The 27,796-nt window shown below is 35.8% G+C and overlaps 1 protein-coding gene across 4 annotated transcripts in view; it reads left to right on the top strand.

The window, feature by feature from the left end:
* CFAP47 (cilia and flagella associated protein 47) overlaps positions 1-27,796 on the top strand; it is a 562,308-nt gene that overhangs the window by 425,087 nt on the left and 109,425 nt on the right. For all 4 annotated transcript variants that reach the window (XM_070784977.1, XM_070784976.1, XM_070784975.1 and 1 more), the window contains 3 exons: positions 13,809-13,968; positions 15,994-16,088; positions 19,571-19,723. In XM_070784977.1, the coding sequence (XP_070641078.1) occupies positions 13,809-13,968; positions 15,994-16,088; positions 19,571-19,723 (408 nt within the window). The remainder of the gene's footprint in view (positions 1-13,808; positions 13,969-15,993; positions 16,089-19,570; positions 19,724-27,796) is intronic.

The raw sequence follows: 27,796 nt of genomic DNA, 5'->3' as shown, positions 1-27,796 counted from the left end.
AGGTGGATTCTTTACCATTACACCACATTGGAAGCTTGTGTGTTTCACCATACCTGAATAAAACAAATCCTGGGTACATTTTAAATATTAGTTATATACATTTCATTCAAATTAAACATTGATACCTGTGGAAACTAAGAAGTTGCATATGTATATTGAATTGTCATTTTAAATACCTAAGAAAATTATATGAAATGATGGACTCAAAAACACTATAAATTAATTAGAATCTAAAATATGTTCAAGTAACCCATGGCAACATCACTACTGATAACTTAAGGTATTAGAAAAATAAGGCAGCATTGTAAACTATAAACACATAAATTCATCAACTTAGGAGAAATTGATCCATTTCTAGTAAATTCCAAACTACCAAACCTACCAAAGATGAAATGCGGTTTCCAAGCTGGTGCTAGTAGTAAAGAGCCCACCTGCCAATGCAGGAGACATAAGAGACGCAGGTTCAATCCCTGGGTCAGGAAGATCACCTGGAGAAGGAAATGATAACCCACTCCAGTATTCTTGCCTAGAGAATCCCATGGAGAGAAGAGCCTGGAGGGCTACAGCCTATAGGGTCACAAAAGTCGGACACGACTGAAGTGATTTAGCACGGACACACACCAAAAATGAAATAGATAGTATGAGTAGTACTCTATTAAAGAAATTGAATTAATAATTGAGAGGCTTCCAAGGTGAAATCTTTAGGCCAGTGACCTCACTGGCAAATTCTACCAAACATTTAACGAGGAATTAACACCAATCTTCCTCAAATTCTTCTAAGATAGAGAAGAGGAAAAAACCACTTTCCAACTTACTCTATGAGGACAGCATTACTCTGATACAAAAACCAGAAACACGTCACAGTTAAATAAAGCTACAGACTAATAGTATTCATGAAATTAAACACAAAGATCTTCTACAAAATATTAATAAATTGAACCCATCATTATATGCCGGGAGCCGGCATATTGCATATTGAGTGCATATTGCATATTGAGTGCAGCACTTTTCAGGATCTGGAATAGCTCAACTGGAATTCTATCACTGCCGGTAGCCAGCGTGAGGAACTCCACCCATGACAAAGGTCATGAGGAAGGAGGCTTGGCATACGCAAAGGCGGGATCAAGCCTCAGGAGTCTCCCTGGAAATTCTCAAGCAATCTACCCCCAAAACCAGAGTCTGCCTACTTTCTGCTTTGTGCTTTCACCTACACCTCTGACTTTACGGGGGGCTGTCCCCCACTACCTCTCTGAAAATAGAGTTAGCTTACAGCTCCAGTTAATAATTCCTGGGTGTGACAGTGTTTAACCTACAAACTCCTTTGGAAATCCTCTAGCCTGCCTGAATAGGTTTTTCCGGCCACATGTGATTGTTCAGAGCCTCCCAACTGTGAGAGGCAGGAGATGTTCTAAACTGTCTAAACACAGATTCTTTTGAGTATTTAAAAGATTGATTAGAAATTGTATTGGTGAAGGGATTTTCACTTGTTGGGCCAATGTTTGCTGCTAAGTTTCCATATCCCTTACCTGCTGTGTCCCTGGCAGTGTATTGATTAATATAATTGGTGTAAGTAGTAGCTTTAATGTTTGTAACCTGGGACCCTTGAGTTAATTCTTTTTCTTGTTGTAGCCCACCACACCTTTGCTCTGTAGGAATGCACTTTATCTAATGCTTTTGGAGGGTGGCTCCTGACCAATCACCTTTAGAGAAAAATAAGTTTTCTGAAGAAAAGGTCTTAAAATGTTAACAGGCCTCCGGGCCAGAAGATGATGCAAATCACCTAAGCTTTTGCATATGATAAGTTTGCAGGAAGAAAGCCTGGTTTGCTGCAAGACTCTACCCCTTCCCCCATTATCCTCTGTGCATAACTTAAGGTATAAAAACTACTTTGAAAAATAAAGTACGGGCCTTGTTCACCGAAACTTGGTCTCACCATGTCGTTCTTTCTCTTACCTTCTGGCTGAATTATTCAGCCTCTTTTCTACACTGAATTTCCTCACTGAGCTATCCTTATCTCAGCCTCTTTTCTCCACTGAATTTTCCTACTGAGCTATCCTCATTCTATTACTCTTTATATCCTTAATTAATGTTTAATTAAGCAATTGTTTCCTGATCTTCGCCTACGCCGTCTCTCCTTCGAATACCCTGGTTCAGCCGGGGCTGGTCCCCCGCAATTATATAACAAAAATATATCCATGGGCAGATGTCATTTATTCCAAACATAAAGACAAAGAGCTTCTTGATGAAAGTGAAAGTGAAAGAGGAGAGTGAAAAAGTTGGCTTAAAACTCAACATTCAGAAAACTAAGATCATGGCATCCAGTCCTATCACTTCATGGCAAATAGATGGGGAAACAGTGGAAACAGTGGCTGACTTTATTTTTCTGGGCTCCAAAATCACTGCAGATGTCTATTGTGCCATGAAATTAAAAGATGCTTACTTCTTGGAAGGAAAGTTATGACCAACCTAGACAGCATATTAAAAAGCAGAGACATTACTTTGTCAACAAAGGTCCATCTAGTCAAGGCTCTGGTTTTTCCAGTAGTCATGTATGGATGTGAGAGTTGGACTATAAAGAAATCTGAGCACAGAAGAATTGATGCTTTTGAACTGTGGTGTTGGAGAAGACTCTTGCAAGTCCCTTGGACTGCAAGGAAATCCAACCAGTCCATCCTAAAGGAGACCAGTCCTGGGTGTTCATTGGAAGGACTGATGTTGAGGCTTAAACTCCAATACTTTGGCCACCTGATGGGAAGAGCTGACTCTTTTGAAAAGACCCTGATGCTGGGAAAAATTGAGGGCATGAGGAGAAGGGGATGACAGAGGATGAGATGGTTGGATGCCATCTCTGACTCAATGGACATGAGTTTGGGTAAACTCCAGAAGTTGGTGATGGACAGAGAGGTCTGATGTGCTGCCTTTTATGGGGTCGCAAAGAGTCAGACACGACTGAGCGACTGAACTGAACTGAACTGAACTGAAAGGATGGTTCAGCATTTGAAATTTCCCTGCTAAAAAGACTAAAGGAAAAAAGAAATCTCCAGTCTACCAATACAGAAAAAGCTTTAGAGTAAAAATATGATCAATGTCTTATAAAACTCTTTACAACCTAGGATTAAAAGGGAACTTCCTCTACCTGACAAAGAGCTTACATGGTAAAACTACAGCTAATGTCACCTTCAGTTGTGAAACACTGAATAGTTTCTCTCTAGAACAAGCAGCAACACAAAGATGTTACTCGCAGCACTTATTTATTGTGCTGTTGGAAGTCCAAGCCAGTGCAATAAGACAAGCAAAGAAAATGAAAGACAAAAAGAATGAAAGAAAGAAATTGAACTGTCCTTATTTTCATATCACGTGATTACCAGAAAATCCTAGGAATCTTTTTTTAAGAAAAAGCTTGTTAGAAGTATTAAGTAAATTCAGCAAGGTCATGATAAATAAGAAAAACACAAAAAATCAATCACTGAATATATGGAAACTGAAATTTAAATCTAATATTATTTATAATCTCTCCAAATAAGTAAACTGCTGCTGCTGCTGCTAAGTCACTTCAGTCGTGTCCGATTCTGTGTGACCCCATAGATGGCAGCCCACCAGGCTCCCCCATCCCTGGGATTCTCCAGGCAAGAACACTACTTAGAAGTAAATCTAACAAAGCACATATAGGATTTGTATGCTTGAAATGACAAAATCAAATGACATTTAAATAAACAGAGAGATACGCTCTGTTCAGGAATTGGAAGACTCAGTATGGTAAAGATGTCAGTTCTATCTTATGTGATTTATAGGTTTCATGCAATTTCTATCAAAATGCTCACACTTTTGGCAAAAATTTACACAGTGCTAAGTAAATAGCTCTTACTTTTAACCAATAACAAATTGCATAAGAGGAAAAATTAATAAGTTGAACATCAAACTAATATATCTTGCTCATAAAAGACCATGAGAAGATGATAAAGTGGAAAGCTATAAACTGGGAGAAAATGTTTGCAAACTTCATATGTGACAAAAGGTTAATATCTAGAATGTATAAAGCATACTGAAAAGTCACTAATAAAAACACAATTTTTAGAAAATGAGCAGAGAATATGAATAAGCATTACACCAGAGAAAATATATTAATGGTTGCAAGCACATGAAAAGGTGTTCAACATCATTAGTCTTTAGAGAAATGCCAAATCAAAACACAAAGAGATTTCACTACAGACTTATCAGAATGGCTAAAATAAAAAATAAGGGCAGCATCAAATGCTAGGAAGGATATCAAGAGACTGGATGACTCATACATTGCTGAGGGGAATGTGAAAGGGTAAGCCACTCTGGAACATTGTTTGGGTGTTTCTTATCAAAGTAAACATGCAACTACCCTACCATCCAACAGTTACACTCATGAGTATTTATCCCAGAAAAGTCTAAATTTATGTCACATGAAAATATGGGCATGGATGTTTATAGCAGATCTCTTTGTAGTACCCCAAATCTGAAAATAACTTAGATGCCCTTCTACAGGTAAATAGTTAAACAAGTGGTGGTTTATCTATGTGCTCAGTTGCTGTCATGTCTGACCCTTTGTGACCCTATGGACTCTGGCCCGCCAGGCTCCTCTGTCCATGGGTTTCTCCAGACAAGAATATTGGAGTGGTTTGCTATGCCCTCCTCCAGGGATCTTCCCAACTCAGAGATCGAACCCGTGTCTCTTATGTCTCCTGCATGGATGAGTGAGTTCTTTACCACTTGTGCCACCTGAGACCACCAAGTAGTATTCAGCACCAGAATGGACGAAGCATTGATAAATGCAACAACTTGATTGAATATCCAGGAAATTATTCTGGGTGAAAAAGCCAACCTCTAAATGTATATACTATGTGATTTCATTTATAAAATATTCCCAATGTCACAAAACTTTAAAAATGGAGAATAGTGCTATAATGATTCAGGGTTAGAGTAGGAGATGAGGTGGGGGTGTGTATAAAAGGCCAACCGGAAGGATCCTTGTGGTAATGAAACTTCTGTATCTTAACTGTTTCAATGTTAATATTTTAGATTTTGTGTTGTTTTACAGTTTTACAAAATGTTACCATGGTAATAACTGAGTAAAGGATACTTTCCTTTCTTACAACCTCATGTTTATAATTATCTCAAATATTTTTGTAATGAATAAGGATTATATCATAATATGAGAGAATAATCAGAAAGATAATGATATATATATATATATATATATACTGTGCTTGATACCTATAATATCTACTTTTTAAAAGATAAAATATGGATCATTTATGTTTATGTGATTGCTAACAATCAGAGCTAAGTAAGCATTTAGAAACAAATACATGTATGTTTGTTTCCTTACAAGAGACAATTGCTATGCCTCATGTTGATTTTAGTTAACATATATCATGTAGTTTTGATAGATGAAAACTTACACCTTGTCTTGGGATCCCGGACAAGCCCCCAAGATGATAGCTAACAGTAAGCAGTGCCACTAGATTCGTGGTCTCCAAAGGAGATTAAACTCTGGGACCAAAGACAGTCTCAGTTACTCAAGAGCTTTGTGCAGATTTTATTTAAAGTGAAAGTGACAGAAAAAGCTCTGACATAAACATCAGAAGGGGGCAGGAGAGTACCCACCTCACTAGTTTAAGTGGGGCCTTATATACTTCTCAACTAGCTGCTGAGAATAGATACAAAAATACCTCAAGGCTGTGAGAATTTTGCCCAGACCCTTTCCCATAACATACATCCTGGGATGACATCAGCACAAGATTAGCCAGAGAGAACAGGTTAACCCAGAGCTCAAGGCTGTGGAAGTTCTTACCCAGACCTTCTCCCATAATATACACCCAAAGCTAAAAAAAAAAAAAAAAAAATGCATGTTGTTGAACAAGAGATACTGCTGCCAACGAGGCCTACTTGTCTAAGGCAAAAAAATGTTTAAAAGAAAGAATGTTTACCTCCTCCTTAAAGGGGCCTTAGGCTTGGACTCCTTATCAACCTGCCTAAGTCAACTCTCTCAGTTTGGCAGTCAATACTAAAAATGTTATTTGCAGAAATAATGTGTATTTGAAATTAATGTTGCTGTTTGTGAGTTGGAAAATGTCTTTAAGAACTCAGTGTTTAACAGCATTTAATGTGTGCTACTGCCTGACATAAAGCATGACCAGGTCTCTGGATAACTGTCATGAATTTTTATTAAATTATGTTAGCAGCTGAGAATAATTTTACATTTTTTTGTAAAATTTTCCTTCCTATTATGTCACATGACCAATTTCCACACAGATGAACTCAGGTTCCAATCACAGAGAATTGTTGTTGTGATTTTTAGCATAAAGCAGGTGGATCTGTAAGCTAGTTAATTAAGCTACTGATTTGATTGTAAAACACAAAGCTATAGATTTTATTATGCAAAGATACCTGCCCTTCAGAAAAAAAAAAATCTCTATAACCTGACATTTAGACCTTCTACCAGTAAAATATTTCTATGAAAGAAATGAAAACTGAACTTATTAAAATACTTTGTAAGGTCTGGTCTTGTAAAATGGAGCCCGAGGTACACAATACCATTCCTTTCTGTCATTTTATGTAATTTTCTTGCTTCAGAAATAAAGATAAATATTCTAACAGAGAGAGAACTAAGTTCTTCTTAGGATTTATAGAATTTGATGATATAGAGATGGATAGATAGAGACAGAGAAATCAGTAAATTGTGAGTGAATGATGAACTTTTGATGAGATATTCTTTTCCTTTAGTAAAATTTCCTACAGTGAATTGAAACCTGGTGACTACTACTGACATTCAACATTTCCTTTCCTTCTTTCATCTGATATTCTTTCTATTTCAAAAAGAATATAGAGTCAAATCAGAATCTAATTGTCTGTTTTTTCCATTACATTGGCCAGCCTGATGTTATTTTTATCTATGTGCCTTGCCTCTCTCACCATTACATTAGAAAAACTCTTTCTGTTCTTACGGCTAAGCTTCTACTTGTTCACTGACTCCCACATCTGGCCAACTATGCAGAGCTCTCCAGCTCTTTCCTTTTTCTTCTCTGTAACAGTGCTTGTGGGATTGTGCCTATCAGCATAGTTCACATGCCACTGGACCCTGCTCGATACTATATGGTAGCCTGAATGCGAGGGAAGTTTGTGGGAGAATATGCATGCATGCGTTCTCAGTCATGTCTGACTCTTTGTGACCCTGGAATTAGAAATTCTCCAAGCAAGTTCAGTGGCATCCTATGCCTCAGCCTCTGAGATAACATAGAAGGAAATATAATTTCATGTATTAGTTTGCTAGGGCTGTAACAACAAAATCCCATTCTGGGAGGATTAAACAAAATAAAATCATTTTTTCACATTTCTGGAGGCTGGGAGTTCAAAATCAAGGGACCCAGGATATTTTATTCCTTCTAAGGTATGGCTACAGTCCATGAGGTCACAAAGAGTCAGACATGACTGAGTGACTAAGCACACACATGGTATCTCTACTTGGCTTGTAGATGGTTGCCTTCTCATGGTGTCCTTACGTGGTCTTTCCTGTGTGTGTTGAGCATCCATGTTGTGCGTCTGTTTGTCAAAATTCTCTTTTTTTTAAAGGACACCAGTCAGATTTCATTAGAGCCTACCTTAACAGTCTTATTTTAACTTAACCATCTTTTTAAAGGCCTCATCTTTGAATACAATTACATTTGAGATACTGGCAATTGGGCATTCAAGATATGAGTTGAGGAGGAGGACATAACTCAGCCTATACTAGTTGAAGAATCAATGAAAGAACTCTTCTCCACATTTATCATTCTCTTCTGTTTTTTAGTGATAATTTTAAGATTATTAATAAGTCAGTTATTGAAAATATATTCAAGTAAAAAGTACACAGATTTCATGTGTGAAAGTAGTTAATGAAAAGCCATGTTCTTGATGACTTGATATTTTAAAAATGAAAAATTACATTCTTCTTTAAAATACATCACTAATAGTAGCAACATGAATGGACCTAGAGATTCTCATACTGAGGAAAGTAAATTAGGCAAAGATAAGTATCATATGATATCACTTACATGTGGAATCTAAAAAAACATAGTACAGATGAACTTATTTACAAAACAAAAACAAACTCACAGACATAGAACACAGACTTACGGTTTCCAAAGTGGAAGATGATGTTCTTGTTGTTCTTCAGTCCCTAAGTTGTGTCCATCTCTTTGCAACCCCATGGACTGCAGTGTGCCAGGGTTCCCTGTCCTTCACCATCTCCCAGAGCTTGCTCAAACTTATGTCCATTGAGTCAGTGATACTATCTCACCATCTCATCCTCTGTCATCCCCTTCTCCTCCTGCCTTCAGTCTTACCCAGTATCAGGGTCTTTTCTAATGAGTTGACCCTTTGCATCAGGTGGCCAAAGTATTGGAGCTTCAGCATCAGTCCTTCCAATGAATATTCAGGATTGATTTCCTTTAGGATTGACTGCTTAGATCTCCTTGCAGTCCAAGTGAGTCTCAAGAGTCTTCTCCAACACCACAGTTCAAAAGCATCAATTTTCTTCAACACTCAGCCTTCTTTATGATCCAGCTCTCACATCTATACATGACTACTGGAAAAACCATAGCCTTGACTAGATGGATCTTTGTCGCCAAATGTCTCTGCTTTTTAATATGCTGTCTAGGTTGGTTATAGCTTTTCTTCCAAGGGACAAGAATCTTTTAATTTCATGGCTACAGTCACCATCTGCAGTGATTTTGGAGCCCAAGAAGATAAAGTCTGTCACTGTTTCCATTGTTTCTCCATCTATTTGCAATGAAGTGATGGGACCAGATGCCATGATCTTAGTTTTTTGAATGTTGAGTTTTAAGCCAGCTTTTTCACTCTTCTCTTTCACTTTCATCAAGAAGCTCTTCAGTTCCTCTTCACTTTCTGCAATAAGGATGGTGTCATCTGCATATCTGAGGTTATTGATATTTCTCTGGGCAATCTTGATTCCAGCTTATGCTTCATCCAGCTTGGCATTTCACATGATATACTCTGCAAACAAGTTAAATAAGCAAGGTGACATCTTCCTTGATGTGGAAGATGAAAGTGGAAGATGGGGAAGTGATAAATTAAGTTTAGTTAAGTTGCTCAGTCATGTCCGACTCTCTGCAACCCCAGGGACTGTAGCACGCCAGACCTCCCTGTCCATCCTATCTTTTTGTCTTTTCATACTGTTCATGGTGTTCTCAAGGCAAGAATTCTGCAGTGGTTTGCCATTCCCTTCTCCAGAAGGGATAAATTAGGACTATAGACTTAACAAACATACACTGCCATATATAAAATAAACAAGATCCTTCTGTATAGCACAGGGAGCTCTATTCAATATCTTGTAATAAACTAATGGAATAGAATTGAAAAAAAAAACATAAATATATATGTGTGTGCTAAGTCACCTCAGTCATATCTGACTCTTTGTGACTCTGTGACTATAGCCCGCCAGGCTCCTCTGTCCATAGGATTCTCTAGGCAAGAATACCGGAGTGGATTGCCATGCCCTCTTCCAGGGGATCTTCACAACCTGGGGATGGAACCTGCACCTCTTACATCACTTGCATTGGCAGGCAGGTTCTTTACCACTAGCTCTACCTGGGAAGCCCCATAGATAGATAGATAGATAGATAGATATACATTTATACATATAACTGAATCGCTTTGCTGTATACTTGAAATTAACATGATATTGTAAATCAACTGTACTTCAGTTTAAAAAAATAGACATTTGACAAAAGTATAAATAAATAAATTAAATAAACCACTATAACAAAAGCAATAGTTATCATTTAGGATGCTAGTATGTTTAAATACAGACTTCTTTGGTAGCTCAGGGGTCAGGAACCCACCTGCCAGTGTAGGAGACCCAGGTTCAATCCCTGGGTCACGAAGATCCTGTGGAGAAGGAAATGTCAACCCACTCAGTATTCTTGCCTGGGAAATCCCCTGGACAGAGGAGCCTGGCGGGCTACAGTCCATGGGGTCAGACACGACTTTAGCAACTAAACAACAACATGTTTAAGTGTCTCTGATTTCCTGACATGGGCTATTTCTAATTCCATGCTAAATGTTAGAAATTATGTTGTAGAGAGTAATAGTGTAATACCACTAAAGTGATTAAAAATTAATCTCCCAAGATGAAATACTTTCATTACTAAAATGAGGATTATGTTCACTTTACACTCTTGAGAAGATTTTCTTCTAAGAAGGCAGGAAACCTCATAGCCATTAAAGCATTATACAGCTCCTATATTTCAAATTAGAGATCAGTGCATAAATATTTCTATTACCTTTAATCTAAAGAGCAGTCAAAATAGCGGAATTAAAATACACTGAATAAAATTTGAAAGCTAATTGCAAGTAGGCCATAGCAGATTTCAAAAGCAAAACAGTAATAGTGATAATACAATGAATGCCATTCTTTTCAATATTTCTCAGATGCTAAGCATAATATTTTATCAGGGTTTCAAAAATTCTGTAAATAATGTATACCTCTCTCATAAAGTACATAAAATCACTTATATGTAATAAAATATGCACATTTTCCCCAAAATGATTATTAGGGTTTTGAACCCCTAAAATGGTAACTGTAATAGAAAAAGGTAAATCACTGTAGTTAGTTTGTGTAGTTACTGTATGGAAATAAAGTAAAACACCAAAAGATCAGCTTAGAAAATGTTTTGAGTGCAAAATACATTTTATTAGATTGTGTAATCAACTGAATGTAGTAATCATCATACAATTAGATTTCCCAGTCAGATGATAGAAACAACTGATGTGGTTTCTCCCAGCTTCCTGCTAAACACATATGTAGATATTGAAATGAGCCTCTAGCAACACCAAAAACTAAGACTGGCTGAAAACCTGTTCCAAGAACCTAGAAGCACCTAATATAATGCTCAAATGAAAAAATAAAGGCCCTATCGTTGATCTTGAATCCATCATGAATGGACAAAAATGGCTATTATCCCTAAAGTGTAAATGTAAGATGATCCCATTAAAAGTACTGCTTGCCAGGCCATCCCCTTCTTGGAGTTAACTATTCCTTTGAAATTTGAAAAAAAAAAATTGTTTTAATGAGCTGAAGGAGGAGACAGTTAGTCCTAGCAGAAAATAAAGCATCTATAGTTAAAACAACATGGTACTTACACATGATGAGAAACCTAGGGACTGCAGAAAAAGACCTAAATATATACGAAAAGGCCATGAAGGTGGCATTTCCAATCACTGAACTTTTTGTTTTAGTTTTTATTGGAATATAGTGGCTTTACAATGTTGTCTTAGTTTTGGGTGTACAGCAAAGTGAATCAACTTTACATATACATATACCCCCTCTTTTTTAGATTTCTTTTCTATTTAGGTCACCATAGAAGACTGAATAGAATTCCCTGTGCTATACAGTCAGTTCTCCTTAGTTATCTATCTTATACATATTATTGTATATAAGTCACTCCCAATTTCCCAATTTACCCCAACCCTGTTCTCCTTGATATTCATAAGTTTGTTCTCTACATTTGTGTTTTTATTTCTGCTTTGCAAGTAAGTTCATCCATATCATTTTTCTGGATTCCATGTATAAGCAATAGTATGCAATATTTGGATAACTAGTCTCATACAGAAAATCAACAACCTTGAATGCATTCTTCATCCCTTACACATGGATAAATTACAAATGGATTGAATATTTAACTATAAGGATGAAAACATATAGATCTTAGAAGGAAACATGAGTCAGATTCTTTATAAGATAGAAATGTGGATGGCTTTCCTGTCTCTGCTCAAAGTATTGCAATGGGAAAACCAAAGGAAATAAAAATTATTTATGAGACACGGAATGAATCTGATAAATTCCCAAAGTTCTTATCAATGCTGAGTTTCAGTCATTTCTTGGAAGTTTATTAACATGATAGTAATTCTTACTATTCAAACATGTAATAATAAAGAAATGTATGGTTAATTCAATAAGAAACTGTGATTCTACTTGTAGACTGGTATTGGTTTTACTTATAGACTGGTATTAGTTCTTCTTGTAGACTGATGTTCTACTTGTAGACTGGTGGAAAGTTGTAGCCACAAATAGCCTACTAGATTTTTAATTAAATGGGCTTATTATAGGATTATCTTTAATTTCAAATATTATAAGAAAGCATGATGTTAGCAACCAAGTATCGTTTGTATCTTTGTCTTGACTCCTTACACTATCTGAATGTCTGAGTTTATTTTTATTTATTTCTGGTTTATTTCTAATGGGTAATATACTTTTGTAAGAGTGAATGATCATTTTGAAACTTTTCCTTGGAGATTCATGTATGGTTTATTTGACTCAGCCCTGCTGTTTTTATCATATTCCAGCTTTTTATCCTAGCCTATTCTGGCTCTTGCTGTTTTTATTTATTTGAATGCAATGATTCATTGAAAATACAGAACTTATAAAGACAAAGTTGAAGATAGAAAATTTTCATATATCTTAGTAAACACCATGGTCTTTCATTGGAACTTTGGGCAAGTTGTTTAACCAAATTGTCTCAATATCTCCATCTTAAATGAGAAACATAATACACTTATTTGTGGTGATTTTGGAGAATGAAATGAGATGTCATGTGAAAAATACTTAGCACAGAGCCTGACATACAGTCAACAGTGAATAAATACTAATTGGTAATCATATTGATTATTGGTTATTGTTAAGTGTGATTATACACCTTAGAAAATTTTTATTTCCTGAAGGAATAAAAATAAAAAATTTTAATTTATAAGAATTTTGAGTTGAAATATTTTGTAGAGGGGGCATTTTCTATTTTCTTTTTTGATATTATTTACAGTTTAGTACAGTATTCGCAAAATGGCCTTGAATGTCTTCAATCTAATAACAAAGAATTAAAAAATATATAGTCAGTAATCCTTCATTTTCTTGTAAAGAGTGTTACTCTTCACAATAAAAGAAGACACCAATCACTTGGAAACCTTCAGTGTTATAAATGGCCAGAAGCTCACTAATCTTCTAACCGCTCAATACTTGTCCATTGGTAAAGGGGTTTTTTCTAAGTTTCATGACCATCTGTTTCTAGATCTCTTGAGCTGCTACTTAAATATGCAGCTTTGAGACCTCAGCTCAGACTGAACAAATCAGCATCTCTCTAGTTGGGGCTTAGCAAACTCCATGTCTAACAGTTTTTTTTTTGCAGGTAGTACTTATGCAAAGCAAAGGCTAAATTTTTTTAATTCATTATAATGTAAGAAAATGTCAGTTTTTCTGTCTTCTGATTTTTACAACCTGAGGTGGATGCCCCTTTCTTTCATGAATAAACTTTAGCTTCCTTCATGGATCAGTTAGAGAAATAAACAGCTTAGTGGTAGCCATTTTGGGGCTCCAGGCAGAAATGTGGAACTCTTATGGTCTATAAAAAAAATACACAAAAAACTTAAAGGTCAGAATTGCTGTACTGTGTCTTATGTAAAATACAGTAAGACTTATAAAGGCTCATAGGTTTTATGGTTTTTTGTCACTCTGGGAAACTTAAGCTAAAACTATCAACAGTTCTTCAGTTCTTCTGTCCTCTTCAGGAGAAGCTTCTTGCCTCAGGATAAAATGTGTTTTTTAAAAAATTGATGACATTTGAGGAAATTTAGTGAAGCCAGTAAAGTATACTTATAATTTATCATATTTTTTTGTTCAGGAGTGATTTTGAAAATTTTAGATAATCAGTAAGGAGAGGTTACTTTCGTTGTTAAAATTATTTTCTAAAATGTTTACCACATTAGAACTTTTTTTTTTTTTTTTTTAACAGGAATTGCATTGCCTCCTAAAGGGACTCTGGATATCCAGGTGTTATTTATGCCCCAGGTTATGAAATTACAAAAAACAATGGTCCTTATTCAAATGAGGAAGGCCAGTGGAAAAAGATGGTTTATTGACAATTTTATGGAATTGCACCCAGAGGTGAAAAGGTAATATTTAAATAGGACATTGAAGGAATATGATTTCATTTTGACTGGCATTGATTGATCCAGTTTCTTTTACATGTTACGCAATGTAAAGTTCATGAGGTTATGTTCTCTGAAGTATTGATATGTATATGGTTAGAGGAGGAAAATATATTTGTTATAGGGGGATTGTATATATCATTGCTGATTTGAAGTTCTGAGTGAGGAACAAGTCAATCTTAAGTATCGTATCAATTAATCACAGTCAGATACAGTCAAATACAAAGCCTCCTTTTTGAGTCTATATCTACAGAACAACCTGGATCAGCCTGTCTGGGCAAAGTATAGGATTTATGCTGATGTACACCAAGTGATGGCACCGTGCCAGGCATATGACATCCTGATGAAATACTGCCACGACTAGGGTGTGCTGTGTCATTGCCAGAGTGCATGTTACTTACCCCCTCTCTGCTTAGCTGAAATGTAAGCAGACTCCAGTACTGATGCAAAATTTAAATGTTTTCTCTTCTTTTATAATTTAATTAAATAATGGTCTAGAAGCCTTAATTCAAAGGAAATTCTTACTTTGTCTTATGTACATATTTCTTCTTCACATTCAAAACCTTCTTTCCTGTAGGCTCATTAATGTCCATTCTGCCAGGATTTCACCACTCCTGCAGTCAAGACTGCAGACGTGATCTGGGTAAAATGAAAGTGAGGAGGCCGTTGTTCAAAAAGTATTAAGAATTTCAAGACATTAAACAAACATGAGCGATTCCAAGTGTGGAGTTCTTGTGCTGTTGAACAAGTCCTATGCTGGTGAAGCTGGTCCTGCCTGTTGTGTCTTATGCTCCATCTTTAATAAGAAAAATCTATTTTCAACAACAATCAAAACCATTTCCTAGTATTGCTGTCCTCCTGGTGGTGTCTGATGGACTTTGAATAATTTTACAAATGCCCCCTTTTTTTTTAACTGGTAGCCTCCAAAAGTACCTTCCCCATTACTTTCTGAAGTCCCATACTTATCGGCATTTTTTCTTTTGTGCATTTCCTATCCAGTTTAGAGTATAACCCATGGAAACTGTATTACCTCTTATTAATCACAGTTTAGTCACATCAGTAAATATTAATACCAATACAGTCATCCCTCAGTATCTTTGGGGGACGGATTCCAAGACCCCCATGGATACCAAAATCCATTGCTGCTCAAGTCCATTACATAAAACGGCATAGAATTTGCATATAACCCATACACATCCTTCCATATACTTTATTTTTTTTTAATTTTATTTTATTTTTAAACTTTACATAATTGTATTAGTTTTGCCAAATATCAAAATGAATCCACCACGGGTATACAACTCTGCTGCTGTGTTGTGCTCAGTCATGTCTCTTTTGTGACCCTATGGGCTGTAGCCTGCCAGGCTACTCTGTCCATGGGATTTCCAGGCCAGGATACTGGAGTGGGTTGCCATTTCCTCCTCCAGGAGATTTTCCATACCCAGGGATCGAACTCGTGTCTCCTGCATCTCCTAAATGGGCAGGCGGATTCTTTACCACTAACACCACTTGGGAAGCCCTTAAATCACCTCTGTGTTATTATAATGCCTAATACAATGTAAATGCTATGTAAATAGAAGTTTTGGGTTTTTTTTAAACTTTCCAGAATTTCTTTCTTTTTTTTTTATATAATACTTTCAGTTCATGGTTGGTTGAATCTGTGGATTCAGAAACCACAGATGTGGAGGGCCAGCTGCTGTACCAACCTTTGAATGTAGGGAAAAGAGGTCTTCAGTTGTAACTTGGCTCTGGCAATGATTGTACCACAGTTTTCTTAGTGATGATTTCCCAGGGTTTGGTTTGAAATGTTTGTAAAAATCAGCATCTGCAGAAAATGGTTTTTATTTCATACTTAGTTTCTCTCCACCAAAGTTTAAATTTATAAGCTTTGTTTAAAGTATCATTAGGTCACTAAAAATGTGTTATTTTATACTAATACTGAAAGTGTTTATGCTTTTATTCACTCTTAATAATTTAATTTCTAATCAGGGGTTTGGGACTAGACAGTGAAGAAATCCTAGAAATACGCTGGATATACCCTATTATTGGAGTCCCACAGACATCACCTCCTGAAAGCCCACAGAGTAAGTATATCTTACAGTCAGAGAACACTAGGATTTTAAGGGATCTTAGAGACCCTCTAATCACATCTCTTCTTTGTACAAGCAAGAAAATCCAGGTTCAGAGAAAGTAGGTTTAAAGTCACTCAGCTCTGTTGGTGGGAACACTAGGACTGAATCTGGTCTCTTAACAGTAAGTTCAATGATCTTTTCACAAAACTATACCATTTCCTGTTGTTCTTGCTGTTGATGAAACCTACCAATCAGCTAAGATTGAAATAACATCAACTTCAGACCCCTTTATTTAACAGTCTTTGATGCGCTCTGAGCCCTGCACTAGATTTGTAAGATTCCTAGGTACTTGGCTTCTTGGATTACATTTAATCACCATATTCTGGCTTCTGTGTAACTCATGGGGATGATGATTCCTCTGTTAGTTTTCCTAACAGAAATCTTTGATTCTGTTCTCCAAAAACTAGTCAGAATGTACTATGGAGGTTTCAGGGAGGTTTGCTTTGCCACCACACATGCAACATCAAATCTCTACTCTTAAAATGCCTTTTTCTCAATGACCCCTTTTTTCCTCCACATACTCCAGACTAATCTCAAGTTTCTGTATGTTCTCTTTCCTTAACACTCTTCACTTCTTCTGCATACTTTGATGTTCCCATTTTCTTCCCAGGGTCAGTGTAAGAATTCCTCTTAGATAACCAGCACAATTCCTCTTAGATAACCATAGGGTGAAATTTAGTATCCCAGCCTCTTACCAGGCTCTAGGCATAGTTCTTCATAAGTAAGAATCACTGAATTGCACAGCAAAGGGATATCTGTTTTCAATCTCCACCTTGAACAACATAAATAAGCTATAAGAAGTCTTGAAATTTTGAATTTTCCTTCTCCCTCCATACCAGTGTTTGCTAGTGAAAAAGGGCTTGTCTTTACTGGAATAAATTATGTCACCACACTTAGAAGAGAAAATAGCAAGTTTTGCTTGTGAATAACAGCATTTCCCCAGATACACTGGTTATAAAGGAAGAACAAGATTGTATATTTCCTTATGGAGTTTAATTTTAAGTGGAGTGAAAATCCACATACCTAACAATTCCTTTGACAATAAATGTCGTTTGTTTTACTTGAAGTATTTTTATTCTTGTGTTAAAAAAAACTATCAACACATAAATATTTCACATACACTAAATTATCTTCAGAATGCTTCACAAACATGTCAAAATATTTTTTTTATTTCCATCTAGGACATAGTTGTTTGTATACTTTCCTTAGAGCTGAGCAGTTTAAAATTTATAATAGTGTTCCAATCAAAGTGATGTAATACAGCCTAGACATTACTCTGTTGGAATTCTAACAGCAGTATTGCTCGTGTCTACTCCAGATACTGTTTGTTTGTTTTTTTTTTTCCCCCAGATTAAAGATTTAAAGCAGATTTTTAGAAGTCTAAAATAAAGCCTATGAGAAAATAAAAACATAAATTTCTTGTACCGTTGTCTTCAATAAAGGTTAAATATGCTTCCAAAATATAGACATTTTCTATCAAGTCACTTCTCTTAGTAATTAATTTTTTTTTTTAAAGTAAATGTGAGTTCTGTAAATAGCCTGTGTTATATTAGCACAACCAAGTGAACATCTGTGTTCTGAGCAGATTGTGTAGTAGTTATTAAATCATTTTATCAAAAGTCTAAAACCTATTCTAGTAATTCTTTTTCTCTACAAATGCCCTTGAGAAACAAATGGGTAAGATTTTATAAATAAATATTATTTACTCTCTGTACAGTCCATTCTTCATTCCTAAGAACACATCGGAAATAACCCATTGCTTTCCCTGCTCAACTGCATCACCATCAATGTTTGTTGTTTCGTTTTCTTTTTTTCTATGTGTATCTATAACCCAGGTTGTTCTCAAGCCCAGGGTACTTTTGTTGCACTGTGAGCCACCTTTTCCCTTTGTGCATTCTAATCTGCTCCTGTCCATTGAGGTAGATAATTGGAAAAGGGCTGCACTCCCTATCACAGTGTAAAGACAATGGAATGTGAATCCATTGTGATTTAGCAATGCTGGTCTTGCTAGGGCACTAATTTCCTAAGGACTTATAGGACAAGACCAGTGACATGATACTAATTGTAACTTTGATCACACTAATTTCCGATTTAATGCTCTAAGACTGAAGCTAATTATAACCAGAAAAGCTTGTACATTTTCTTCAGCCATTTCAACCCACTTAATTTACATCTAACTTTGTACCCCATTGTACATTTCACATAATTAATTCTAAGTCCAAAATGTTCAGTATCAACCTGTAAATTTAATAATTAAAATTTATTTTAATTATTTATTTACTGTAGATGTGGTACATATTGCAAAAACATGTAAATCTGCTGACATTATCCAGTTTTGCAGTTCTGATGAACATATTATTATTATCTTTTTTTTCCATACAGCAGGAGCTCCTGCTGTAAAGCACTATATTCTATATTCTAATAAAATTATTTTAAAATATGTTATTAGTGATGCCATAAAAGCATAGAGTAATATATTTCAAAAGTTTTTTTAATATTACAATTCACTTTTTTATCTCATATTCAGTTTATGTCCTGTGTGCATCTGAACTGATAAAATATAACACTTGATATATTTTAGAGAAATATGGACTCTAGTATACATGGCCTCATAATATAGAGATAGTGCCAAGATAGTAACATTCCTTTATAAAATTATTAGCTATATATAGATATAATATTTTGGTTACTCACAAGATGACTAACACGTCTAAAATTTATATAAGAAAATGTTGGAGTTTAATATATAGAAAGAAATATATAAAGTTACATTAATTTAATGTTGAATGCTGTAAATTAATATATAATACTGCTTAATATTATTTAAATAAATACAGTTTTATTTTTAACTGCTAAATAGTGTATTTTATAAATTTAAGAGCAATTCACACATGGAAATTAAAATATTTTACTTAAATAATTTAAGTACATTTCAAGGTGCATGTAATATTATTTTTAGTTAAATATTAATTAAATTAATATTTTTAGTTTAGGAGATAATAAGACATATTCCAAAAGTATTGTAAAATAAATATTATAGGACTTTTTAAAAAATTATTTGAAAGTATTTGCTGTAGTATTTTTATTTAAGTAAAGCTTGGTGTTTACCATAATAAGCTCACAAATAGCTGAAAAATCTAGTCCCTGAATCACATTTCTGCACCTTAATGTAATCTTCTATACTTTGCTGTGTATCTTCTAGATTTATCTCTTGTCATGCTGTTTTTACATATTATTTAATATTCATGTTGCTTCCAAAATGTCAGTGTATATAGATACTGAATGAGTGTATGTGTGTTAATACCAGATGCAATGACATGCCAAAGTCTGCCAAAGGGACTTCTATTTTTCATAGCATAATTCATTTTTTTCTATCTCAGTAACAATCGAATAACCCATTAGTCAAATTAACTGAAAATATTTCTCTCCTGTAGTTGTCATAACATGTCAGGCCAGGAAGAGGCTAGAAGAGGAGGTGGAAGTCTTACTGGATGGATGTTTTTTGGGAGAAAATCCTATCTTAGAGCTGTCAGACTTTACAGTGATTCCAAAAAGAAAATCATATGCATATTATGAAGATATAGAAGGTAAGAGAACACAGTCATGGGGATAAAAAATTATAATAAATAAAAACTCAATTTCCTAAATTTCAGGTTGCTGATTACTCAGTTACATGAAAACTGATGCCCATTTGTTTCTCATTTACAGTTAGTGCCCAACGAGTGTTATTTTTGTCCTCTTTACATAGTAGTTTTCTGCAAATGACAGTAGTTATGGTCATTAATGGATTTATAAGAATAGATTCAGGTTATGTCATCAGTGAGGAAAGAAAAATTGTAGTAACTGTAATTTTCATTTCTGCGAACTTTAATTTCTTACTTTATTCTCTTTTTCTGATTATGGAATGTGATTAAAGCCATGGCTTGTAGCTTTAAATTTGAAAGAATGACCTTGAATAAAATATTTATTTAAAGAGATAGAAAAATGTACATAAATTAGATTCAATACCCAAATATATTTTGTATAATAATCCCTCTGACATTTGGCATCTTAAACAAGACATTTCAAAAAGTTAATGGTCTGGCAAAATCAACTCTCAATGATACAAACTTTAGTTTTCAGCCATCTTCCGCATGAAATAAAGTAGAAAGCTCCTATTCCCATTGAAAGGGAAATTCCCTTAACAATTGTTTTATTAGTATCAATGGGAGAAATCTTTATGTATTATTTGTAAAGGAAAGAAACCACAAAATTAAGTATGAAATGTCTTGCAGAATCAAAATATCTTCTCTAGTTTTCTTATTTTGGTCTATAGTTTTTTACTTTGATCTCACTACTATCATCTCTGTGTCTAATTATTTCAGTGATGAGAGAATGTAAATGAGGTATAACAGAAGGGAGAGTATACAAGAGTATAGAGAGGATATACAGTAGATAGTAAAATAATCTTTACTTTTTATAGTAACGATTTCTATATTATTAAGTAAAAAATTCGCATTTTAAATGATTAAAGATATTTCTGATGAATATGAATAGCAGTCCCTCAGCTCAACTTAGTCCCACTCAGATGGTGTTCAGTTCAGTTCAGTTCAGTCACTCAGTCATGTCTGACTCTTTGCGACCCCATGAATCACAGCATGCCAGGCCTCTCTGTCCATCACCAACTCCCAGAGTTCACCCAGACTCACGTCCATCGAGTCAGTGATGCCATCCAGCCATCTCATCCTCTGTCGTCCCCTTCTCCTCCTGCCCCCAATCCCTCCCAGCATCAGAATCTTTTCCAATGAGTCAACTCTTCACATCAGGTGGCCCAAGTACTGGAGTTTCAGCTTCAGCATCATTCCCTCCAAAGAAATCCCAGGGCTGATCTCCTTCAGAATGGACTGGTTGGATCTCCTTGCAGTCCAAGGGACTCTCAAGAGTCTTCTCCAACACCACAGTTCAAAAGCATCAATTCTTCGGTGCTCAGCTTTCTTTATAGTCCAACTCTCACATCCATACATGACCACAGGATGAACAATAGCCTTGACTAGATGGACCTTTGTTGGCAAAGTAATATCTCTGCTTTTGAATATGCTGTCTAGGTTGGTCATAACTTTGCTTCCAAGGAGTAAGCATCTTTTAATTTCATGGCTGCAGTCACCATCTGCAGTGATTTTGGAGCCCCCAAAAATAAAGTCTGACACTGTTTCCACTGTTTCCCCATCTGTTTCCCATGAGGTGATGGGACCAGATGCCATGATCTTCATTTTCTGAATGTTGAGCTTTAAGCCAACTTTTTCACTCTCCTCTTTCACTTTCATCAAGAGGCTTTTTAGTTCCTCTTCACTTTCTCCCATAAGGGTGGTGTCATCAGCATATCTGAGGTTATTGATATTCTCTCAGCAATCTTGATTCCAGCTTGTGCTTCTTCCAGCCCAGCGTTTCTCATGATGTACTCTGCATAGAAGTTAAATAAACAGGGTGATAATATACAGCCTTGACATACTGCTTTTCCTATTTGGAACCAGTCTGTTGTTCCATGTCCAGTTCTAACTGTTGCTTCCTGACCTGCATGTAGGTTTCTCAAGAGGCAGGTCAGATGGTGTGGTATTCCCATCTCTTTCAGAGTTTTCCACAATTTATTGTGATCCACACAGTCAAAGGCTTTGGCATAGTCAATAAAGCAGAAATAGATGTTTTTCTGGAACTCTCTTGGTTTTTCCATAATCCAGCAGATGTTGGCAATTTGATCTCTGGTTCCTCTGCCTTTTCTAAACCCAGCTTGAACATCTGGAAGTTCATAGTTCACGTATTGCTGAAGCCTGGCTTGCAGAATTTTGAGCATTACTTTACTAGCATGTGAGAAGAGTACGATTGTGTGGTAGTTTGAACATTCTTTGGTGTTGCCTTTCTTTCGGATTGGGATGAAAACTGACCTTTTCCAGTCCTGTGGCCACTGCTGAGTTTTCCAAATTTGCTGGCATATTGAGTGCAGCACTTTCACAGCATCATCTTTCAGGATTTGAAATAGCTCAACTGGAATTCCATCACCTCCACTAGCTTTGTTCATAGTGATGCTTCCTAAGGCCCACTTGACTTCACATTCCAGGATGTCTGGCTCTAGGTGCCTGATCACACCATCGTGATTATCTGGGTTGTGAAGCTCCTTTTTCTACAGTTCTTCTGTGTATTCTTGCCACCTCTTCTTAATATCTTCTGCTTTTGTTAGGTCCATACCATTTCTGTCCTTTATCGAGCCCATCTTTGCATGAAATGTTCCCTTGGTATCTCTAATTTTCTTGAAGAGATCTCTAGTCTTTTCCATTCTATTGTTTTCCTCATTTTTTATCTACTAAAATGTTATTTAATCTATGTAAAATAATCCAGAATTACATTCACCATTTGTCCCCTACTGTCATTCCAGTCATTTCTCTAGGACATTAACTTGTTATTAACCTGGGTGGGATCACGTGCCACTTGTCTACATTTACCATCTACTTTCCCAGCACGGTCAGCATCTATGAGACAGTCTGCTCTGCCCGGCCTGCCAACTTCCACTCCCTTTTTATGGAAACTACCTCCCAGTCTTGCCACAAGATTCTTATCATAGTTCAGTCATATGCTGTCCTCCTGGCCAAAGTGGGCAAGTTGGGCTCCAACCCCAAATCTTCTGTAGTCAAATGCAGGAAGTTTGTTTATCTTCATTTGCTGAAGCTGTAATATGTAGTGCTAGGGAGTATTTATTTCTCTACTTTTCTCTGCAGGCCTGCTTTGTCTTCTCTTTGTAGGTCTCCTTTCTCTGTCTGCTCATCGATATACACATGGCTCTGTCATGCTTAACTCTTCCTTTACTTCATGAAACACTTGGTGTCTTCCAAAAAAGATTATTCAAATGGGGGTTCTGTTATTTGCAAATAGGCATTCTAAGAGTAAATGTAGAAGAGTCTCTAGAAATAATAACTATTTCTTAAACGGATTGTAAAAATATCAGAATCATCTTCCCCACACACTCTCATTATAAAATTTTTCAGGCACTATTTTAAAAGCTGGAGATGGAATTATGAAATGAGTATCTATGTTATATGTACCCAGTGTAGTTCAAAAGATTCAAAAAAATTAGTTCAGATTAACTTCTTTTTGGTTTACTGGAAAGTTATGGATAGTATGAAGTATATGAGAGTAAGAGATAGTAATACTGTCACTAGGTTGCACAATGAGATATTTAATTTTTAATTATATTAATTTACTACTTTTTTCTCCTTGGTTGAATTTTCATTTTTTAATTGAAAAATACTAACATAATCACAGCCTGCTTAAATTTATAAAAAGTAAAATAAATTTGTATGAGAACAGGGGAATTTTCCACTGGAACACCTGTACAGTTACTCTCTATTTCAAAGAATTATGTATTAATAATGAAATCAGACTGATGCGAACCATTTCCATTTATCTCCAAAAATTATTATGAGTTGGGTACAGATTTTGCTTTAGTGAATCATGTAGTAGCATTGGACAAATGTAGAAAAAGTAATTGTTAAGTAAATGAAATTCTATTGGCTTTTTTTTTCTTCAACCAGTAACCAATATAAAAAAAAATTCTGATTGTTTATGCATATCAGGGATAAGAATATTAGTGTAGATTAACCACAGAATCCAAATGTGTAATACAGTTTCCAATTTCCAGTGATAAATAAATGTGAGTACTTTCTTACTAAAATATAAAACAATTTTAATATGCAGGCAACCTATAACAAGTGTTCCCCAGTGAATGTTCAGTTTCTGAAGTGAAAACATTGTTTTGTGTGACATCCTGTTATGCTTCAATGAATTTTAATAGTTTAGTCTTCAAGCTTGATTTTTATTTGAAATCTATCCTGTTGAAGGCAAAATGTTGATGCTTCTATGACATGAAGTAAGGAAGGTAAAGAAATGCTTACATTCAGGACTCATTTTAATACGTTCTTGCTACTTAAATTGTTTAAATCGTACCCTTGTCAGGTTGCAAGTTAAATATATATATATATATATATATATATATATATATATACACACATATACATACATACACACATATTTCTGATAATAGAAGTTGATTAGATCTTATTACCTGAAAAAAAAAATCCACTGTCTCCTAGATAAGAATGGTCTATAAGGAGGCTGCCAACATCATTCTGAGAGATTCGAAAGGCATATAAGGAAAAAGAGTCTCTCTTTTAAATAGCTCTTGAATATACACCTTTTTATATGGCTCATATTTTACTACTTCATTACTTTTCATGATGAAAAATAATGCTTACTGTTGAAAATAACTATTTGGAAGGTTTGCAGTCTTATCTCTTCCCATCATTCTCTAGTAGCTTTTTCTCTGCTCAATACCACCAAACTCAAGGAGATCATCTTTTTTTTTTTTTTGCAAAAGACATTTTAATTTGTAAACATCTGTTTCTGTTCTGAAGCATGTCTTGCTATACAGAAGTAGGTTTCTTCAGTGACTTCCCTGATGGCTCAGACGGTAAAGAGTTTTCCTGCAATGTGGGAGACCTGGGTTCAATCCCTGGGTTGGGAAGATCCCCTGGAGGAAATGGCAACCTACTCCAGTATTCTTGCCTGGAGAATCCCATGGATAAAGGAGCCTGGTGGGCTACAGTGCCTGGGGTCACAAAGAATCAGACACGACTGAGCAACTAAGCACAGACACTCAATTTTAATGTTTTTAAACATTAAAAATATTAATGTCTTAATGTCTTTTCTCTGAATATTTGATAAATCAGTTGACCTCTCTCTGGTCTGAGTTCCTTAAAAGCATCTGGTAATTGCTGGATTCCTTTTACTGCCCAATTGCAAAGATGTAACCAAATTGCATGCAGTCTCTGAAAGTCCCCCTGCTTGCTGTTCCCTTCTCACCTATTTCTTTATGAAGGGATGGGGCTGGTCACAAGCCTGAATACAATTTTAGTCTTTATATAAAGGCAAACCAGCTGTTTTCACCTATGTGTGTCATTTGATTATAGTTTACTCAACACATTAAATAGAATCCAAAAGTCATGTTGTTCATGCCATTTTGTACTTCCTATAGTCTCTTAAATCCCTTATGGTGGAAATTAAAGCATTTTACTCTGTGGCTTAAGCTGTGATGGGATTTTAGGTGTGATCATTAATTAACAACCTGTGTTCCTTCATCCAAATTTCTAGTCATCTGAAAAGTAGATGTAGAAATAAGGCAGATGGAGATCAAAAGCTACCTTTATTATAAAGGTGAACTGGAAAATGACTTGGTACTATGGATTCATTTGGGCTTGTCAATACCTTCCACCACAATTGAGTGCATTTACCCCAAACTAGCCAGTGTACGGGCATAAACGATCAACACACAAAGAAGGAAGAGAAAGTGTGCATGCTGATTGACGATATCAGAAAAGAAAGAGAAGGGTCTGCTCATCTGCTCAGGCTTCACTTCTTCACCCAAATTCACTGATCAGATATGTTGTTTTCTCTCAGAGGGCAGAACATGATGAAGGAGACTGATGCTGAGATATTTTTCCCTCCTATAACTTTCCCTTCTAGCAAATGAAAAAGCCTCTCTATGTAAACATGATCAATAGGAAATAAGGATCCCCACCACTGCCTTCCCATTATTTTCTCTTACTTTTCACCATCTTCTTTCCGAGGGTCCAATAAAACCATCAAACCTCATTTAAATGAAAACACTAGGACCTCTCTATTCTCTTTCTACCCTGACTCCTCAAAAACACCATTGAGTTAATGAGGATTGATCACTTTCATATCTTTTTTATTCAACAACAATCTTGGGAACATCTTTGTTGCCAGGTATTATGCTGAGTCCCAGAGATGCCAAAATTAACAAGGCACAGACTGTTGTCAAGGAATTCAAGAAATTGTCTATCCAACATGTTAGATTTATGCACCTGTACTACTTAAATCAATTGGTGTTGCCCTACTGGGATATTATACTGCTTTTATTTTTAGACAGTATTTTGAAATGTGACTTCTATAAGACTACAAATTATACCCTGTGGGCAGTATTTCCCCTATGATTGTATTTATTCTTCCTAAGTAACTCTGGTCTCTGCCTTCTCTATGCCTCTCTGGAGATTAGTTCAGTGATTTTCTCTCTGTGGGACTTTTTCTGTGAGAGTAGTTTTGCCATTTAACTGCATAACAAATTCATGCCACTTCCTTTTATATCCCAGGTGTACTATAGCTTGAGGCTGTCTTTCTTTGATTAATCTACTGTCTTTTTCGTGCCTGATTTGCTGATTTGTTTGTCACACTGGTCTCATTTTACGCAAAGGCCAGTCATCTTGTTGCATGTTGTATACGTGACAATGCTCATGTTGGATTTGGTCTGTAATCACAACCAGCTCCAGAGAAGCCTGTCATTGGCCCTCCCATGACCCCACATTGGCCTCTAGACTTGATCCTTCCCTCTGCTTCTTTTCATCTTGCTTTCTCTGCTCAACTCACTCCATTAAGTCTTCTGTCCTAACTACTCTAGTAAGAGTACCATTGACAAGATTGTCAGCCCTATCCAGTATGCCTAATCCAGTGGTCAGATTTGTGCTCTGAGCTTACATCTCACTGGTTATCCCTTTTCCATCTCTATTGATGGCTCCTCTTCCTCTGACCGGAATCTCAATGTTTGAGTGACCCAGGCCTCTACCCTGAGGGCCAGAACACTCCCTTGCACAGATAATGGCCTGCATACTTCCAGAAGCTGCTGCTGATGGCATCTTCTCAGCAGTTGTGCCACTTGCCAGGCCTGGTATCCTCAGCTGTGACATCTGTACTCAGACAACTTGGGTTCTTCTATTTAATTTCTATACGGCCTTGACAAAATTATTTTACTTCTCTATAAACTCTGTTTCTTCAACTGTAGTATGGAGATAGTATCTATTTCATAGGATTTTTTTTAAGATTAAGTGTAAATGCATAGAATTTTTTAAAGTGCCTGGTTCTCAGTGTGTCATAAGTGTTAGATATTGCCAGTATTATCATTTAAAGCTCTGGTTGGGCATTTTGTGACAGTGATGTATTAGAGGACCCATCTTCGGTCACTGACAAATGACAGTTCAAGATGGAAACATGATTCTTTCAATGTCATTTGGTGGGTTTTCTCATTAATACATGAAATAATATTGTATCAGAAAGTACAAAAATATGGTACCTAATCTTAAATAGATTCTGAAATTTGGTGCTACATTGCTAAATGGCTGGATAAAATGTTTATGTTACAAAAAGTTCCTTTATCTTTTATCTCTGGATTCTTGTTTAAAATGAAATGTGTAAGACAAGCATTAGCTATGTTGCCACTTTCTTCCTTTAATTTTCGTTCTGTAGTTTACTCTACTTGCAGTTGTAGCAAAAGAGTATGCAGTTATTTTAAGTTAATCAAAATGTTTGGTCTATTAAATGACCTTATGAAAGTGAAGTAAAACATGTAAATTAAATAACCCTTCAAAAAGATACACAATTTTGTAAAAATAATAAAAGTGTGCAGATGGCACATTCTTCATTATCTGTTCAAAGAAAATAGCTTTAGGTGGTTTATCCAATATCCTCTATTTTCTTTGAATACCTTGTTGTCATTATCCTCTTTCAAATTTGTGTTCAGTGCTCCATTCCTTCCTTCTATGATTATTACATCCTGTCAAGCAAAT

The sequence above is a fragment of the Bos indicus genome, chromosome X (genome assembly GCF_029378745.1).
Source record: "Bos indicus isolate NIAB-ARS_2022 breed Sahiwal x Tharparkar chromosome X, NIAB-ARS_B.indTharparkar_mat_pri_1.0, whole genome shotgun sequence".
In the NCBI taxonomy this organism is placed as follows: domain Eukaryota; kingdom Metazoa; phylum Chordata; class Mammalia; order Artiodactyla; family Bovidae; genus Bos; species Bos indicus.
The sequence above is the reverse complement of the archived record's forward strand: the minus strand, read 5'-3'. Positions and strand labels throughout refer to the sequence as shown.